Source organism: Puntigrus tetrazona, chromosome 8, assembly GCF_018831695.1.
Source record: "Puntigrus tetrazona isolate hp1 chromosome 8, ASM1883169v1, whole genome shotgun sequence".
Taxonomy (NCBI): domain Eukaryota; kingdom Metazoa; phylum Chordata; class Actinopteri; order Cypriniformes; family Cyprinidae; genus Puntigrus; species Puntigrus tetrazona.
Window position 1 is genome coordinate 9,656,081 of NC_056706.1, and position 21,015 is coordinate 9,677,095.

Here is a 21,015-nt window from a genome sequence, read left to right on the forward strand (position 1 = left end):
CACTGTTTTAGTCATTAAGTTACATTTTTGGATGTGTTCTTATATACTTTTATACTTATTTTAGATACGTATGATAAATGTTAAAGCATGATAAATGAACACCCATATACCTAAAATTCGAGCTAGCGAACAAATCTGTGTTTCATGTGTGCTAATATCTAAATTAAACAATAAAGAAGTCATCAAATTCATTGAGTCAAATAATAAAATGCATCAATCTTAGATATCAACGTCTCGAAAACAGATTAATACCAAAATCGGTGTTGCTGGGTTGTGATAAATCATAACACAACAACCCCCTTTTGTTATTATTAACATGTTTTCTATTACTACATGTGAGCCTGCCAAATGCGAAAGACAAGGACTAAACAGATAAATCACTCTAAATCAAAACCCCAGAGACAGGGGTGGGTAATTTACTTACTAACGTCAACGGGTGGAGAGGAAAAAGTATGAACGGGTTAAATTTGAGTCATAGCCTGTTCGTCTTTGCAGAATACGTGAAAATTCCTCCGCCACGGCAAGAAAAAAAATATTGGCACAAAATCGAGCCTCCTTTCAAAACCCGCTGAAAGCTAATTTAATTCATAGTTTAACTCTACGAATATTTTAAACGACTTACAGGAAGCAAACTTTCCAGGAGCTCGTTATTTATAGACTCATCACAGAGTATAGGTCCATCACTATAGGCCGGGGCTGGCGGAAGAACACTTCACTCTGCGACTTCAGTGGCTAGGACGACAAGAAGAGAGAAGTTCAGAAAGTTTGATCACAGCGCAACTACGAGAAGAAAAAACTTTCAAATGAAGGCAGTAAACGGATTTATGTGGCCAAACGAGACATTCTGACAGGCAAAAGACAGCTTCTCTATCAAGTGTAATTCGTTTACCTACTCTTGAAGATCGTTTTGAGATTCTTTACGCTTTAACCTGACGGAGCACAGCCTCGCGCTGGCGGCTCTATGTGGATTTTACTCAAAATATGGGCCAATTACCCGGTGTCTCTTCGGGCAAAGTGATTCTTATCGTTATTTGCTACCTTAAAGTATCACACGGTAAGTACTTTTAATGGCTTAAATTTCAGAAGATAATTGTAAAAGAGCCATTTGCCGTCTTTACGCATCCGTACGGCGGCGTGAAGCATCAGCGCTCACGTTTCGGTTCTCCACGGCCTCGCACGGCGTGTGTCAGCTCCACGTTATCTAAAACACACGAATAAATGTGTAAGATAACGTTATTTACATATTTTTGCATAAACATTTTAAAGGCCGTAATATTTTTTTTCTGAGGTGTTTCACACCTTGCCCAGATGTGAGAGAGTCCGAGCGGATGAAATCTGCAGCAGCTTTCAGTGTGCGAGAGAATTCAAAATGGACACGTATGAGGGGAAATATGGACTTTTCTTTTTGTTTTCAAAGCGTGCTTTTTTTTTTTTTTTTTTTTTTTTTTTTGGTTTTCTGGTTCTTGAGCAAGAGCAATCTGTTTACTCGTTATTTTGAGGTGTGCGTGCATGACTCGTGAATTTTGAGTTTCCACAAAACGATGGTTTGTGTATTTGTTGTATTTCCCAGTTCAGCAAAAGCTTTCCATCTGACGGCTGTTTATTTATGCTTAACAGCTCGTCTCAGCGGGTTTCAGAAACAAAGGGTGCCAGTTGTTGCGTTAGAGACTTGTTTGGAGGAATAAGGTCACATATGACTTCCATTCCACATGCAAGTCAGACACAATCCCTCCAGAATAGAGGAGCCTCACAAAAGAAAACAAGACAATATAATGACTGCAGGCTCGGCGAGAAGAGGGAGGAATGCTGCTGTTGGTGTTTCACATTCCTCTCTCTCCCTCTCTTGCCTTTCTCGTTTTCTTCCTCTCTCATACACACACACACACACACACACACACACATTTCCCTGTAGATGCACTCATATCACAATGCTACAGCTCGCCCATTGTGTCCCACAGATGATGTTTCTTCTTGTTTCTCTGTATTGAGTATCATTCCTTGGGGTGGGATTGATTTCGCTTTTCTTTCTTTTCCCGCCTGGCATGTCGCCTCAGTTGTGTAGGTTGTTTCAAGTCGCATGTATTTGCTCACATATGCCGTTACAGCGCGTGCAATAAGAAGTTGTCCCATTGTTCCCGCCTGCGAGCGGCATGCATGGTGCCCGGCCACGGTTCTGACCCGCCGCTGCTCTCTGGTGTGAAATGTGATTTATCTTCAGCATACTCCCACTTCTCAGAACACAACGGGATGGTTATGAAATGGCCCACGGTCATGCATATCTCAGGGATGCCCACATCCAACCAGCTGGTGCGGTGGAGGTCTTGACCGGGTCACTTGTTGTGTTATGGTGACAATTATTCTCCAGTTAGGTCAAGCGAGTATATATTTCTGTACATTTACCCACTTATACTTAGTACCCAATGAATCGCAAACTGCAAGACTAAAGAGCATTGACTCATCTACTCTCTTGCTGATTTATTGGTTGTTGTGCTGCTTAAAACACAATTTTAAGCAAAGGAAGCCAGGGAATGATCAGAGAAGCCTTTTACTTCCCGTCTGTGTTCTACAATGCAATGAGTTCCTAATAGCCAAATCTTCACAACTGAGGTGTTGCCCCTTTTTTCCCCAAAGACTGAAGGAGAATGCTGCGGGAGGCCTGAAAAGGAGTGAGACGCTCAAGCTTGTTTAATCCGTGGATTAAAACCACTGAGCAGGTTAACAAATGAAGTGGGAATTAAGACGTTCTGCATTCCTGCCACACTGCAATATGCTAAGCCTGGCACCAGCCAGCTTGTCTGTGTTCACAGCTTCACAGGCCTGACCAGAAAACTTAATTCCATGTCATGCAGCATCATTTCCTTCTTAGTATTGCTGACTGTGTGTCAGACATTTTTGATGTTAGCATGTAATAACAGCCTCATCTACAATGGGCTGCATACTATGTTGTCTAAATTAAAAATAGAACACTATAAAACTAAAATCAATATATATATTTTTTATTCCTGTGATGCTAAAGTAGAATTTTCAGCAGCCATTACTGTAGTTTTCAGTGTCACATGATTCAGTAATCGTTTCATATGGTGATTTGGTGCTTACATATCAGTGTTGAAAACAGCTATGCTGCTTAATATGATGAAACTGTGACACATTGTTTTATCAGATATAGAAAGTTCAACAAAACCACTTTTATTTAAAATAAGAATGTTTTGTGACATTATAAATGTCACTTTTGGCCAATTTTGTGTACAATATCTGTATTATCAGGCAATAACCAATCCCTAGTTCCTACATTATGTTTTTTTAATGCTTAAGCTGATGTGAAAGTGTTCTTTCTGATTATTAGCATACTGCCAGCTCTCAGGACACTTTCATTGGAATGTTGTTGCTTTGAGAGTTATCAGGTTTCCTCTCAAACTAGATGCAGCCCATCATTAAACAATCAGTGCTTTTTAGCCCCATGTGACGTACAGATTTAATGAGCGCCACTGAAAACCTCCCTTCGTTCTTATGTTATCAAATCTGTATGCAATTACGCCCCCTGTCTCATTACAGATGGCTTTGGGAAGGGTTTATTGTTTGTTACCATGTCAACGTTTAGCAGAATAGAGAGCACTTGGTGTATATACAGAAATGCCAGGAAATGGGGTTACTTCCTCACTCAGCGTGAACAACTTCCTTCTGCTGTCCAGCATGGATGCGGGCCAATGCCGACAAATCTCTTCTGACTCTCTCTCTCTCTTGCTCGCTTGCTCTATTGAGTACTTTCCTCTCAACCAAGCCCTGTCAGACTCTTATAATTACTTCCCCATCTCTCTCAACAGCTATTAGCACTAACAGAGAGCAGGAGAAAGAGACACACACGAGCAGAGATGTCCCTTGGGTTCTGGGTTTGGTCGCGGATATAAGACAGTGCTTTCAAACAAGCAAGGCTTACAGCTGTGGACCAGCTGCTCTGTGCAAGAGCTCCGACACACTCATGCTGCCTGATCTGCGTCAGGAAAAAGGAGAAACAGATTGTTTAAAACACTCCTTGACCTTATTAGGGCTGTTTGCAGGACTATTTTTATTGCTCATAGTTAGGATTAGGGCTTTGAATGAACACCTAAAAGTAAATATTAAACTTTGGCACATAACTTATGGACATGAATGACTGATACCTTAGATCGTGTGTCTTGTAGAAGAGGTACAGTTTTTACTTAGTGGATGATAAACTGATTTAAATGTTTTTTTTGTGTTGATGGTGGTCAAAGGCAGATCAAATGTGACCATCACTTACTTCTGACTGATACCAAGTTGCACGAACCATGTGTTTGTGTGTTTTTGTCAGTGTAGTGCTGGGCCTCTCTTTGTATCACAGCTGTTTTATTTATTCAAGACTAATTTCCCTAGCTCAGCAAAGCCTAAGATCTAATTCAAGGCAGATTTTATGTTGAAAGCTGTTTTTATAAGTCACTGAATGTAGTTTAGAAAGTCCCTGATCCCATTCCTGCTTTTGTGGGGATAGAAAGTCATGGGACTGCTTTTTTATTGAAGGCAGGTTTGAGTTGGCTTCAGAACGTACACCCAAGTATTCAGTGCCAGTAAACACACACAGACACGCACACACAGCTAATACTGGTGCACAGTTTTGCATGTGTACGTACATTGGTTGTGTGTAGATGTTTCGCAGCTGATTTATAACCGGCTGAGAGAGAGTCACGCTTTCACATCTGGTCACGTTACTGTTGGAGACCCATCTGAAAGAGCGACAGAGAATGAGAAACACAGACTACAGACAAGAAAAACTATGTGAGTTGAAGATGTAGAAAGACTTAGAGACAGTTGAAAATTGTATGGTGAGAATCCTGGCTGAACTGAGTGTAGATTGTGTTACTGTTCCCTGGAGTGTCTGTTCTGAGTTGGATCTCCAAACCTTTATGTGGTCATCCATCCATCCATCCATTTATCCATCTGAAATGGGACACAATGGTTGACATCCAACTATAGGATTACAAAAATAAATGTATTATGTATGATATTTGTTACAGAAATAAATAAACATTTTCTAAACGTTGCAATAAATTATACTTCATTTAAGTTTTAATGTTTTTGTAATTGTATTTATTATTTTTGCAGTGCTGATTTATAAATGGCATGGCATGTCATGCTTTAGCTTATTGATGGTGTGCGTGGTAAAACCCTTTTGGGAAATTTGAGTTTTTAGATTCAAACTTAGATTCTTACCTTTGATATAGTTATACAAAACAGACTTTTTCTCATTGCGTTGCATCTTGTGTTTTTTTTTTAGCTCTTTTTATATTTGTAAGATTGTCAAGTTAAAAACAGTCTTTTATAGACTTTTAAAGCTTGTCTCAAGACCCCTGCATTCTGTTCCATTTTGTTGCACTCCGTCTGGCTGTTTTTGAATGCAAGAATGCATGTTATATAAACATGGCCTAAGAAATGGATTCGTTTGGGATCAGGTGCACCCAAAACCATAGTGAATGTAAAACTCTATTTGATTGAAAATATCTAGCCTAGATTAGCACTTTTTGCCATATATATTTTAATCAGATTATTCCTACAACATTTAATCATTAATTTCTAAACAATCTAGGCTAGTTGAGTTTAACAAAAGGGGAGAGGAAGATACGTTTGTTTTTAACAAATGAATGTGAATTGCTTCTCTTAATTATTCCACTTATCACCCTCCCACTTCTCTTTCATTGAGTGCTTTCCCTCTTTTTCTCACATTGTCCTCACATTTGCTCCTGGCTCCATTCCTTCACACCTTAGGGACAGAGCTCTGGCTTCATGAATGTGGAAAAATGAAGACAAAATGTTTAGCAGTTGGTTAATCACAGCAGGGTTACTCTAAACAGAGTTTGTGTGAAAGTTTTGGCTGTGGTTTGCTTTTGAGAAAACTCACGATAAATAAAGCAAGTGTAGCTTGTGTAGAGCACATGCCCATAAAGAGACTTTTAAGCCCATATGCAGTGTCCTCACCTAGGAACAGTGCACTCCTGTCTGTGTGATCATTGCTCATTAGGTGGTTCAGAGAACAGCCTGATTACAGATCAACGATGTCAGGTTGACTCCAAGCCAGGATGTTGATCGCAGCAGGTGTGCAGGCTTTCAGTGAAGTGCCTGGTTTATGGTTGACAGATCCTGGATTTAGAAGTGCATGAGGCTTAAAAATGCCTCTTCAGTAGGTCTAGAGGTAAAGAGGAGTTATAAAGTGTACATTTACGAAAGCCTGTCCCAAAATCCTTTGAGAACTTCCCCTCTGGCGGTTTGATGAAGCATCTGGGGATCTTGTCAGACCAGTCAGGGCCGAGTCTCTCCCTCTCTGTGCAAGCCTCACCCTTCGCTTGTGTCTCTCACTCATCTACATTCTCTCGCTTTGTCTTCATCATGTTTGCCCATGAGACTTTGTGACCACACTCTTAGAAAATAAAGGTTGTCACAATACCATCATTTCAGAAGTCAGCAATACCGGTTCAGTTACACAACTCTTGATACCACAGAAAAAAAAGCGCATGCTGTTGAACACACATATTAAATTTATAATGTTAAATATTAGTATAACAAACAAATTAAATTAGAATGATGGCACAAAGGCAAGGATATCGCAAATAAGTATCCAACCGTAGCTGCATGTTTTTCAAGTTACAGTTCATGCAAGCATTCATAAATGTAACAAAAGTATCTAAAAATAGGCTAAACCTCTGTTACAAGAAAAAAGATATTTAAAAAAATGTCACGGTGTAGACCCTACTGACCTTCATTGTATATACAAAAATATTAGAACTTTAACTTATTAACAACTATAACTTTGTTTTTGAGTGAAACTGCTTTTAAACTGCTGTATTATATAAAAAAAATGCCTGTCATCAGTCAACATAAAAGCCTAACAGTGTAATTCCTCTAAGACTTTTATTGCTGGGTTTTAGTTAAAAATGATAACAGCATGTTTACAGCTTATTGACTTACCTTAGAGCTTACGTGCTTGTTTATATCAAAAGTTGGCTTGGATTGACCTTACATATTAAGACCTATTAAGATATATTAAGCACATAAGGGTGATTTTGAATTTAATAAGATCTGACAACTGCATCAGGCAACTCAGGAATCCAGTACAGAAAAAAATGCTTTATTATTAAAAGGTGCTGCAGTGGACATTTTATAAACCAGTGCTTGGTTCCCCAGTCTCTCTCTTTCTCTAATTATTTTCTCCACTATTGCCTCTTGCCATCTTGAGCACACTTGACTCCTGCTCTTGTCTTCTATTCTTCGCTCTCATATCTCCAGCACTCCAGTTCCCCTCCCCTTGGCTCTTAAATCTCTGTGAAAGCACAATTTCACACTCAGCTTAGCCACTTCTCCCAAATATTTCCCACCATAGTTGCTGCCAAAAAGGGGTGCTACCAAACGCCTTCTCCAGTTGCAGGCTTTGACCTCACAGGGCATTAAATGCCGGGCACGACACAGTGCCTATAGAAAGTATTCATCTTTCCAGGACCTTTTCATGTTTTCTTGTCTTACGGCTTTGAATCACAGTGAACATAATTTGGCACACTGATCTTTCTGATGAAAAGTAAATACTTTTTAATTTCAGGCATAAAACAGATTTAGACAAAGTAATCCATTGTAACTTTTTTCATAAGTATTCACACCCCTTAATATGTGTTTACATCATCACAGGTGCAATCAGGTGGTGTAGGTGTTGTTGTCTCACGATTGATTAAATGGAAACTGTCTGTACATGGATGGTCCAGCTTTTGATAAGTCAACATTAAGGCAGACCATGCTCCATGAAGATAAAAAGACACAAAGCAACTTTGTGAAGCAGTAGTTGAAAAACAGCAAGCATGGTATGGATACAGGAGAATCAGTAGTCTCGACTCTAGTAGAGAGTAGCAAAGAGAAAGCCACTGTTTGGATGTCATATGACATCTCAGCTGCAGAAATCATGTGGGAGAGTCTGATGAGACGAAAGCTGAGCCAGACACTGTGTGTGATTAGAAAAATGCCATGTGCAGTGCAGCAGTGGCATCCTCATTCCATAGTGATGCTTTTGCGCAGAAGCTTCTGAATGTTTGACAGTTTAGTGGCACCTAATGAACATTTAAGGAGTGCAATGATTTTCAGGGAACCACACAGTGAACATAGTTCCAGGCAGCTCTTTGACCGCATTACAGTTCCATATCACTTTGACAAATGGTTTCTATGATTTCAAAGGTCTTACAACAGCAAAATAACCAAAACCCACAGAGACACTTGCCATACAAATAATCAATAAGATAAAAACAATAGCTCATTTCCATGTTTTGTCACAAAACTATGTTTTATTATATACAACAAGGACTCTCTCTCCCTCAGAAATGCACAAAATTTAAAATACGTGCCATTGGTGCTAGCGCTACTCTGATGACATTATCCAAAACATCAACTTGAAAGCAGCTTGATTTCCGAGGTAACAACTGCACTGTTAGTGTAGAAAATTAACTTTTCAGAGATGCACAGATTCTGAGGAAATTTACATGCTCTCTCAGTTTAGCGCTCTCTCTCTCTCTCTCTCTCTCTCTCTCTCTCTCTCTCTCTCTCTCACACACACAAACACACACACACACACACACACACAATTTAGTTATTAACTGCATTAGTCTTATCAACTATCAACAGCTCAAGCCTCCATTACTAGGTCTAAAATTAAGTTTTGAAATTAACGGAGGCATTGGATGAGATGCAAAAGAAATGATCCTAATCAAAGTAGCGGTTTATTTACAAAAATTGGACAAATACCTTGAAATATATAATCTGATTGATGTCTTGAGGCATTGTAACTAGTATAAGTGGAATAATTGTTTCTGAGCCATTGAATTGTTAGAAAAATAATGCAGAGTGCATTATTACTTAACTTAACTTATTACTTAACTTGTGACTTTAATAATACATTAGCAAATGCTGAAATGTACTAATATTAATAAATCATGTACAAGTATAGTTTAGTCTTAGGTTATGTTAACTAATGTAGAGTACTAATAATTCTTATTATAAAGTGTTACCAATTTATTTTCTGTAAAAAGTTTGTAAAAATGTAAAAAAAAAAAAAAAATATATATATATATATATAGCTTAACATTTAAGTGTTCTGACGGACTGAGTTAGGACATTAGACATTGTTCTGTTTTTACATATATAAATTAATAATACAATCAAGTTGCATATGAATGTTTCACATTTCTCCTACAATACCATGGTTTCAGTTAATCACAGTTTATGTTTGTGATTTATGGATTGAAAAACCTTCCGAATTGTTCAGTCTGGCACATAACTTTTCTTGTTTTCTTCAATAGTGTTGCTGAAAATGTTAGCTAGCGTTAGATATTGTGTTTTTTTTTTCTGAGAAATCTGCTCTAAACTCACATTCTTCACTGTAGTTCTCACAGTACTGTTTAAACGCACCTGCTGTAAACTCGCTCTGCGCTGCCCTGTGCTGTATTTGGGCTGAGCTGATAAATGGTCTGTGTGGCGTGATTCAGATGAGTAGTACTGTTTTGTTCCACTTTTGGCGTGGTTGCGTTTACAACAAAAATGGCAGCGGTTTATCAGTATTTTGGCACCATGACTTCTAACGAAATTTTACAGGCAAAAAGTCATAGTGTAGAGAGCCCTGTTGAACAAAGCGCGAAACCTACAGGGAAACGTCATTTTACAATGAGAATGAGTTCAAGAAGAAGGTAATATTGAAAATTTGCAGATTGAACATCATATTAGAGGAGTTTTGTGAGATGAGCTTGTGCATGATTATATAATATCTCAAAACAATGTACTTAATATGGTATATTGGTTAATACTAGTGGATCTCAGCACACTTATTTGGTGGTTTAAGGTATTGCTTCTATCTGCACCATGCAGACTGCTTAGCCAAATGAATATGTGAATTGACAAGAAGACCACATTCACTTTTTCAACTTCCTTTTGATGACTTTAAAGGGTTTATTTTTCATGATGTAATGCTAATGATGTTGTGTTGATCCACTGATATGTTTGTCTATGTGGTATGATGAGTGTGTCTTTTTTTTGAGTTTTATGATCAATAAAAATAGGTTTAAGCCTTGAATTCATCACAAGACTTGTCATTTCAGTCTCAAATTCTGTTTTTGAGTGTTAGTCTTCCAAGTGTTATTAACGATATGTAGCCAGGCTCAAAGTTAAAGAGCTTTGGGGCATTTATGTAAAGCCCCGTCTTTAACTGTTGGCTTCATGCCCAGGCTGCACTCGCTTTCTCTGCACTTTTGCACACGGGGATATTTTGAGGCCCGGTCAAAGTACAGGAAGTCAGTATTAGCACTCAATGCACTTCCTGTCTTGAGCTGTAGTACTATGTTACTTAGTGTCAGCGCTGCTTTGAAATCATATGACCTGCCACCCAGTGTCTTAAAGGGAAGTGTGGGCTAGGGCTCACTTCTTTTTGCAGAAATGCTCTTGACATTTTGGTAAACCAGCCTAATATGTATAAATCAAGAGTTTCAAGGTTTTAAGATTCAGCCTAAACATACTATTTGATATGAACAGACACATTTACACATTTCAAATGAGTTTGTTGGATTGAATTTGCTTGGTTATATTACAGACAGATGTTATGCTTCGTTGCGATGTCCAAACCTGTGACGTGTGTCCAGATGCTTCCTGTATTTCGAGAGGAAATGAGTGAAAGTATCTGATCAGTTAGGAAATTCCATCTTGAATGCATTTGGCACATTGTCACCGTAAAGGGTTACAGTTTTTTTTTTCTTTACCTTTGTCGCTCTACCACTTTGTCTCTCACCTCTTTCCCCCAAATAGTGTTTGTATCAGAGGGAGTGGTGTGGTTACAATCTACAGCAGCTTTTTTCCTTTGTTTTGTGTCATCAGAAAAAATTTGTGACATTATGTGTAACATCCTGAAGCAGGATTCAATTTTCTGTTAAAGTACTAAAACTAGTTAGCCTGACTTTGTGAATTTGTGATAATCTTGGGTATTGGCAATATTTAGCATAAAATAAATAAAATAAATAATATCAGTCTGATTAGGTCAGTGTTTAAAGCTTGTAATATAAATTTTTTTTAGGCCAGCTAAAAGATTAAACTCTTTTTATGGGATGTTTCAAATGAACTAAACAGGCCACATTTCTGCTATACTTTAAAATGGTGCTCTGAACAAACATTTGGGAGGAGCCACTTAATGTAGCTTTGTCAATCATGATACAAAAAGACATTACTCTTATTACATCTCAACTTTATTTATGTTTATCCCCTACTAGTCTGTTCACCTTTATCACAAATTTATTATTGGATATAAATGTGAAATTATAATAAAAATGCACAATAGAAGTCGAAAGTTTGGGGTCAGAAGATGTTTTAATGTTTTTAAATAATATTTAGAATTTTAAATTGTTCTTTGTTAATATATTTAAAATGAACTGTATTCACATGATGGCAAATCAGAGTTTTCAGCAGCTATCACTCCAGACTTTAGTGTCGCATGATCCTTCAGATATCATTCTAATATGCTAATTTGGTCTACAAGAAACTTTTGTTATATTTTCTTACATTCTTGCAAGCTTATTTCTGTGAAAAATTTGAAGCAGTTTCCACATGATTCTTTGAAGAGCATTTCTTTGACAGAATTTCTAGGGCCCTATGATGGAAAATGCAGACAGAATTGTGTAATTCAGTCACTAAGTAATATATACTGTATTAATTACATTAATTACAATTTACATTCCCAAAAAATTTCTTGTAAAAAATCATAGGAACCCCAAACCTTTGAAAGTATGTATAATGTATATAATACATTAACCTAAATGAACATATGTAACTTAACCCAAAAAATTTGAGTTCAAGTAAGAAGAAATGCTGTGTTATGATACAAAACACTGGAACAGCTATATATAACGATAGAATTGTATTTGTTTGGTTTTGTACTGTCATTGGTTCTTTGCACTGTTCTTAATGTCATCTTAACTGAACCAGTCCTGATCTGATGTGTTCATATTTCTTCACAGCTCTGCAGTGTGTGGACCATGTGAAACCCTGTGTCAACAATGCTACTTGTGTGAACACCACTAATAGAACAGACAACTGCAGGTAAGACAGGACGACTCTCACATTTAAACTCCACTTTCTGAGGCTCATTGAGAACCAGAACAATCCAGCGGCGAGACTGTTTTGCACAAAGCTGCATTGCCTAACTTCATTTTTCCACAGTAATAATGAAATTAGGTCACCCTAAGTATTTAATATTGCCAAATCCACTCTCCTGACAGAGTTGGAGTCCTCCCATGGTACGCTGAGAAGTGTGGGTCTTAATGATTGCAGTTTTTATATGCGCATATGCATGTTTTTGCGGCGCATTTAAAACTGTCTGTGAGTGTAGGAAAAACTATGCAAAGTGGATTCAAAAAAGACGAGTAACAGTTGGAGTGGAAAAACGGTAAAATGCATCCAATTCTTGTGGTTGCAGAGTTTAAAATACACACACACACAAGTTTCCTTCACTGTTAAATGCCGGTTCCTTTACTGCTGTTGTTCGTTGAACGTTGCTTGTGGCAGCTTGTAATTGTGCTTTTTATGCCGTATGATTGAGGGTTACATTTATTGCTTTGCCCAAAATAAACACTTGCTAACAAACCTATCATGTTACATTTCTATGGGCTGTGAAACACAGAGAGACTGTTTTCCCATCACTGAATGAATCCTCTTCATACAGTCTACAGCCATGGAAACGTATATCACAAATTCCATGTCCTACCTTGACAGTTTTTTTTGAGTTACAGTAAACACGTTTCTACTGCCGCATCTCCAGCCTAAAGAACGTGTAAATAAAGACATTAAAACCACATCTGATGGTGAAGCTCGGTCTTGCGGTAAAGGAGGACAGGAATACACAGAAAGCTTACCTCAGCGCCACATTGAAGACACAACTAAATTATCAGAGACTTAATTTCATAATAGGAATTTCTTGGCCTATATGGAATGAAGTCATGTTTCCCAGTGTCAGTAATTTGCGACTAAAAGTTGCGACCTTGTGAATTTTCACAACAAATATTGCCAGTAAAGAGGATGAGTCAGACATTTAGCATAGCTTCAGATTGGGGAAGATAGACATAATAAAAACAGAGACTTATCACACTCATGGTTCATATAAATAATGTTTTTTTAACAATGCCTTTTATTGTGTATTCATGGAGTTTTATTCAAGTTATATTTACTTTACATTTTATTCAGTTGTTTTTTTATCAACTTTGTATTCATTTGTGAAATCAGTTGTGGTATCACAGCCCAGATAATTAAGAAAGGTTATTTGACTGTTAATTGTGGAATTTTAATAATATCTTGGGAAGTCTGAGAACCGTTATCAGTGCCATATCATTTTACTGCCTGATTTGAATTTTTTTTAAATCTTCGCCATATGATTATTATTATTAATTTGATACTAGAACATTTTCATTTTAATGTTATGTATATTATTATATTATTTAAAACAGATACTAACAGATATTAACATTTTTAGGTTTTAGTTAAAGTTAAAAATCTAATGTTTTTTTTTTTAAGTTTTAGTTTTTTAATTAGGCTTGTTTTATATTTCTTGTTTTTGTCATTTTTTTGTGGGTTTTTGTCTTCATAAACATTAATACATCAAATATTTAAACATAAAACGAATACCAACCTTATTGCGTACATTATTGCGTACAATTTGTTATGCTAGAAAATTCCACTAAGTTTTTATTAGGTTCTGCCAGGGAACTTTCTGCCATGAAAACCAGAATCTGACCTTCCCAAGCTGACAGGAATCAGGCACACCGGTCGCCGCCGGATCCAACAGCTTTATACTCTCTACAGCTCAAATTCTTGAATGCTATGAAAGTTCATCTCGGCTTGACTTTGCTTGAGAATGCAGGCTTTCAGCGACCTGAAATGGCTGCCTGGGTGTGCGTGCAATCTCAAAATGGAACAGGCTGACACAAGGTACTCTCGAGAGTTACTAATACATTCTGTGTAGGTGAGGTGACACCCGAGAACCAAAGTCAACGAGGTGTTTTTTAGGTTTTTTTTCCCTCTGCCACTGAGAGCTCGGTACAGGAAGAGCAGTGTGACAGAGGTTGGCAGAGCAGGGTGTGTGTGTGTGTGTGTGTGTGAGTGGTCAGACCGGTGCGTCTGCAAGCCTCCAGCCAGGGTGTGAGAACCAAGCTGTGTGTCACCTGTGTGTCTGTCATTTTTTGTGTGTTTTGTGTGCGCATGTGCGCATATGTCTGGTTTCATATGTGCCTGTGTTTGTGTCATTGCAGTTGAAAGCGTGCGTGTGGTGTAAAAGAGAGACACGTGAGGAAGCCAGCAGGATTTCCACTGCAGTGCCAGTTTCAGAGCACATTACCTATACAACAAAAAAAAGAATCAAGCAGTTCACCAAAACGTTAATGGTGAAGTAATGATGCAGATCAGTGATTTTATTTAAATTTCTTCAGCTACTTTAAATTCTTTAGTTTTTAACCGAAAGTCTGACACATCTTGTTACTGTTCACATGCAAAGAGCACAGGGCACTAAAATCAAAATTTGTCCTCTTTTAACAATAAAGAAAAAGTTTTGTTCAGTTAAAGTCAGTTTAAATGTTTAATAACTGGACTGGCTAGAAATGCAGTGTTTTGTAGTGTCTTTCTTTACGAGTACTACATTTTTAAGCAGACTCCAAACATTTGTGTACGTCTTTAACCATTGGCAAGACACACATCTTTGGTCATGTTTTATCTGATCAGTGGCAGACAGAATTGTTATTTGAGTCTTCAGTAAGTTTTTTATTATGATTTGGAGTATTACTTTTTTTTTTGGAGTATATATTTTTTCATTAACCCCAATTTCTATCAACGATAGTGCATTTGGCCTGATGCAATTCAATGATTTTGCAACTTGCAAATGGATCTGTGCTTATCTGAGCCAGAGTGAGTGAGTTAGCAGTAAGAGAATAGCTGGCAGTGTGTGTGTGTGTGTGTGTGTGTGTGTTTTGAGAGCAGAAGTGAGACTGCCTTGAATACCTGAGCTCACTAACTCTCTCTGCCCAGAATCTTATTTTCCTTCTTTCACATCAAACAAGATCTCTTTGTCTTGGCCTGCGTGAGGGGTGCAAACTTATTAATTTTTTACCCCTCACTTCCTTCCCCCCTCCCTTCAGCCATTCCTCCCCCCTCGGTCGGAAGGGAGAGTGGAGTCAGCTAGGCGTTTGTTTGATCTGACAGGTAGAATGTGCCTGCAGGGAGAGGAGAGCAGTATGGAGACGTCTTTTAGCGCTCAAGAGGGTGAAATCGGAGATGTGTCTGCCTGCCGGTGAGAGATAGAGAAGGTAGAGAGAGAGAGATTACGCTGTCAATACCTCTTTCTGTCAGTCATCTCTCTCTGTGCTCTTTTACGACCTTTTTTGGCTTCTTTTTTCAGTGTTACTTCATCTCTCTCATTTTTTAATCTTTCAGCTATATCATCCCTTCTTAACATGCTGTATTGTTCTTTTTTTATTTTACCCTCCTTTCATCCCTGTCCTTCTTTCACCTCTCTCTCTCTCTCCTGTCTCTCTGTGAGCCTACAGGCTGGGCTGATTCGTTTCAAAGTCACATTCAAAGTGTGATGGCCTCAGGAAGAGTGTCTGCCAACCAGAAACTCTAGTCATAAAAGAGAAACAGAAAAAGAAAGAGAGAGAGAGAGAGAGAGAGAGAGAGAGAGAAGGTGCTTCAGGAACATGTACCCAATTCTGTATATAGCACTCAAGCTAAAGTCAACAACTCAGCTGTGTGTGAAGAGTGGCAAGCAGAGGCAGTGATTTACTCAAAAAAAAAAAAACCCACACACGTTTAGCTAGCTGACCTAAGTGAGGACATGCAGTAAATACTTTTTTATTTGTGTGTGTGTGTGTACAATATCAGTATTTTTCTTTTTGTTGTTAAATATGATTTTCTATTAATCCAGAATTTGACATGATAGCTGTTTATTATATATTTTCATTACGAATCAGATGTTTGACAAAATAAAGATTTTTTTGTGCAAACAAAAAGACCTAATAAATCTAAGTAAATTTTGAGGATTCTATTGTAACTAATGCAGATTAAATATATTTAGATGAAACCATTTATTCGATTAACTGAAAATGATCTGCATTTGAGCTTTCTAATTTATTGACAAGAGGGAATTTAAAATTGTAATGTAATTGTAATGGTCCTTATTTCCAATAATTAAATAAATCTGCGTTTTAAGTAGAACACCAACAACTAAAAACATTATAGAATCCTTTTTATGAAGGATCTTTGAGGGTATCTTAAAAGGGAGGTTTTTGCCAGATTTATGTGACATCTGGGAACAGTTTTGTCCCCTAAGTATAGCTGAGTAAACATATGCACAGAGTACAATTATATTTATTCATTTGGCATGCATTTTGATCCAAAGTATTACTCGTTTACTACTTGAGCTACAAAAGCCATTAAACACTTTGTATGAAATTTATACTCTCTGCCTAATCCCAAATATCCACAGGAACTCGCTTGTATAAAACACAGTCGATATGCCGTCTGTTTCTTTCACTCTTTTTTTGCAGATTCCTACAAAGATAGTGATTATTAAATCTAGCTTGATTTCCTGTAGTCTGAGGCCTCACTATATGTGTAAGTGTGAACGTGGGTACGTGTTTGAACCACACTCTGGTATGAAACACTGTATTATGAGAGAAAGTTTCTCATCCCTGCCAAATAATCTAAGCGAACAACTGCTTCAGGCCAGAAGGGGCCGTCCCACGTCAAGCTGAGCATGAGTCTATTGAAAACATTCTCACAAATTTTCACAAATGTTTCCTATCGCTGGAGGCCTCACACAATAGTGGGAAATGTGGCAACCAGGGCCTAAACCCACGACACACCGTGCTGACAAGTAGAGCTGAGTGACAGAAAGATGACGTGATTATGAGAACAATGACACACGAACGCGCACGCACACACACATAACTTGGGGTGTTAGCATTGCTGAAGTTTTAGGTTACCCAGCTTACAGGTTTGGCTTTGATTTCTCTATGTCATACTGGGGTGGAGGAAGATCTGTAATGATTAAGAATTTGGGTTCCCGAGACAAAAGGTTGCCAATTCAATCTGTAGCAGAGACCTTATCAGCATTGTGTCCTTGAGAACGGTGCTTAACCCTACGTTGCTCCAGGGGAACAGGCCCTACAATTACAGCACCACAAGGCTCTTGGAATGAGAGCCCTCTGGTAAATGGCACGTAATTAACTAACTTAACTACTCTAAGAGTTAACATTCCATTGCATGGGATTCCTGAAAAGGAGTTTTCCATACCTGGCATTTGCTGATATCAAAATACGCAACAATTGCCATTCTCTCTATCTGAGCAAACCAATAAATAAGATTATGGTTACTTTTGTATATGGTCACACACTAAAATCGGCATGATAAACGTTTACATCTGTTACACTAATTATGGTTAGTCAGCTCTTTTTGGTAAAGCCATCATTGTGTACATGGGTGTGTTGTTGACCCTGTGACCTCTAGGGGATATATAAAGACCACCTTTCCTGTCATCTCGAACAAAGACCCCTGGGTAATTGCAGATAATTATCTTTATTTGGGGAAAACTTGTGTAAAAACATATTTTCTTTTGCAATACACGAGAAAAGAGCACGCTAATTTCGCAAAAAAGTTATGCTTTTTATTATTTAAATTAGCTATAAATTAAATTTAAATATTTTTTAATAATAATAATAATAATAATACAATATTTTAGTTATTTAAATAATGATTTAAGTTCAAATTAAATTATTATTCGGTTTAAATTGGCCTACTTAATATGTGTTCTGTGCCCATTGCATCTACGGATTTGTTCAGCCAAGTTTTGTTAAGTCCAGATTTGTTCATTGTGTGTTTTGGAGCTCAGACTTTACACTAGCACAATGAAGCTTTTCATCAAAGCACAGACGAAAATGGTACAGTAACCGAGTGAAGTGAAAAGAAAGAGACCATAGAAGAGAGCAGAAAAAGAAAGAGCGAGGGAGGAAGAGTATATTAAGGAGGAGTATATAAAGAGCAGAGAACCCTCCCTTGCTGTTTTCAGATCAGATTTATAGCACATATGCACTTATAGTCACGCTCAGTCTCACCACAGCACTTCTGTCTACTCCACCCTGCCCTCCTTCTGTCCTCCTCTTTTCTTGTTTCTTGTCAAGAAATGGAGAAAGAGAAACTAAATAATACTTGCTTTATACCTTTAACTTTCTTTTTCTTTCTTTCTTTCTTTCTTTCTTTCTTTCTTTCTTTCTTTCTTTCTTTCTTTCTTTCTTTCTTTCTTTCTTTCCCCTTTCTCGTCCCTCTTTGTGGTTCAGCCCTCCCTGTCTGTGTTACTCTTTTCATTTTGCACCCCTCCCCCTGCCTCCGCTCTTTTTCCCTCTGTTTTTCCTGCGGTCGTTGGGCTTTTTAGCAAAAATTAGAGAAAGCCAATGATGTAGAGGAGGGCTGCCTGCTTCTATAAATACGGCTGGCTCGTTTCCTCGAGAAAGAAGAGAGCAAGAATGGAAAGGAGCCTTTTTAGTTACCTTTTGTGTGAGATGCAAAAATGCTCAAGTTCGCCCACTCTTGGTGAAGTTCACTTGACCCTGGGCCGGTTCAGATTAGATAATGTTAGTAACTTGGGGGTGGGGGACAAACTCTAAGGTGACGGTTTTTGCATGAGGAAGTGAGTTGGTTGAAATCAAAATCTTGATGAGGTGCCTCGTAAAAATATGAACTAGAAAGAGTGTTTCCCCCACCCAATCACCCCAGGCCCCGTGGATGGGACATGAAGAGGTCAGTGAGCCAGAGAGAGAGGGGCGCTAATATGAACCATCTGTAGAAATCTGACACCTCAGGAGAAAGAGCGAGAACGAGGGGGAGACGGAGGAAGGCAGAGAGAAAAATGCATGAAGGATAACAAAGAAACCTATAGATGAGTTTAGCTGCTGGGCTCATTATTTTGTCGAGGTTTGGTTTTTAGATTTGCAGACTGTGAATGTTTATGTGTATATAAATCACAAAGACAGTCATAAATGAAGTCACAAAAGTGCAAAAACCAGGGCTCTGATACCTATAACGCTTGGATGGTGATGGTGGAGCTTTTCCCTGGTGAAATTAAAGGAGAGATAAGCAAAAATGCCTGCTTGTCTTTGAATAGTATAAAGTGACACAACTGTCTGAAAGAGGCCTGTTCCCCTGAGTCCAGGCTGTTTGCTTGCGCCGGGTTTAAGTGTGTTTGTTGTTGTTTGAGTGTCAGCACTGCTGTGATCTCGTGACCAGAAGGTCGCTGTGGGTGTATTCTTACCCAAAGCACAAACTCGCACACACACACACAGCTGGAAAAGAGAGCCGGATCACGGTTGTTCAGTGAGACCAAATGCAGGATGCAAGCTTATGCTATTCTTGCATTTTATTTTGTGGTGGAGAATGCAATATTACAAATACATAAAATGGGAAGGGTGGAACAAAATGAAGGATAACAAATACGAGTCCTCTGTAAGTTACTGTTAAAAGTCACTGTTAGAAATAAACAATTTTCATGTAATTAAAATCATTTTGATAAATACAGTAAGATTAAACAGTTTTGACCTGCACGTTTTCTCATATCACCCACCGTTATTTAATTTTGGGCCGTGTGTGGTCTGAATTGACTGATCTTGAGCCAAGATTTCTGCTGCAACAGTTTGCACGTGTGTGTTCTGTGTATAATCTGAAGAGACACAGTTTGGGAAACGGGTTGTTTGGAATCTCAAGTAGGTGTGTATACGGTCATACGGGCTCTACTACACACACACACACACACACACACACACACACACAAACATTGTCAAGGGGCTTTTTTATCCCTCATCTATGTTACCTGACCGTCCTCTGGGAGGCCGCCACCTGCATGGCAGCAGGCCGTAGTGTGCCGCACACAAGAACACTTTACATGGCACTGAAACTAAGTTGATTTAATGATAATAAGAATATTATTCACTTTCTTTCATTATTCTTTCTCATTCTAACACTTTATGACTTCACTGGACCATGAAAGTTAAACATTAGCAAAAACTAAAAAGGTCAGAGAGAGGGAGGGTGGGGGTTGCATGGATAGAGAGAACAAGACAGAAGGACAGACAGGCTTTTTTCTCCCTCAATCTTATTTTGCAATCATGTAATTTCCTCTTTGTGAGCGCTAGTCATGTGCTGAAATCTCTGGAGAGCTGCAGTAAGGAGGCGGAGGAGATATGCTCCCACTGTCTCATGACAAATCACTATACACTGTCCCACTGATGTGTATGGTTTAACATTTACCTTTGCCCTCATTCTGTCCTCGTTGTGGCATCACATCCCATGTGGCTTTAAAAAAATGTAATTGTCAACTACCCATATATATATATATATATATATATATATATATATATATATATATATATATATATATATATATATGCAATTAATATGTTTTTAATGCAGTTAGCGCACTGGCCCTGCCGTCTCGATGAGGCAAAAATCTTGAGCAAGATTTTTACACCATACATATGTGATAAAATACTGTTTCCTGTGATGTTGCATGACTCATCTCAAAACAAATTAATTTGAACTTGAACGATTCTCTTCTTACAACCTGAATAATATTGGGCCACTTCTGTGTTTTAGGTGTGCTCCTGGTTTTTTAGGCGAGTACTGTCAGCACAAGGACCCATGCTATGTGGGATATTGTCTGAACGGAGGAGAATGCACTGTGAGTGTTGCTGGTGTACCTGGGAGCCCCAGATGTGGTTGTCCTTTGGGTTTCACAGGCCAGCGCTGCGAGATCCAGGAAAACTCTACATGCTTTCCCAACAACCCTTGCACCAATGGCGGGAAGTGCTCACTCCTCCCCAACAACCAGTACAAATGCCAGTGTGCCCGTGGATGGACAGGTCAGATCTCTCTCTCTCATTTCCCTTCTCTGTTTGTCCCTTTTTGAAAGGA

The 21,015-nt window shown here is 38.3% G+C and overlaps 1 protein-coding gene across 1 annotated transcript in view; it reads left to right on the top strand.

Moving 5' to 3' along the window:
• Positions 1–699: 699 nt before the first annotated feature.
• notch2 (notch receptor 2) overlaps positions 700–21,015 on the top strand; it is a 36,956-nt gene continuing 16,640 nt past the window's right edge. Inside the window, exons 1-3 of the mRNA XM_043246282.1 lie at positions 700–1,054; positions 12,033–12,114; positions 20,698–20,963. Of these exons, the coding sequence (XP_043102217.1) occupies positions 982–1,054; positions 12,033–12,114; positions 20,698–20,963 (421 nt within the window). The 5' untranslated portion in view covers positions 700–981. The remainder of the gene's footprint in view (positions 1,055–12,032; positions 12,115–20,697; positions 20,964–21,015) is intronic.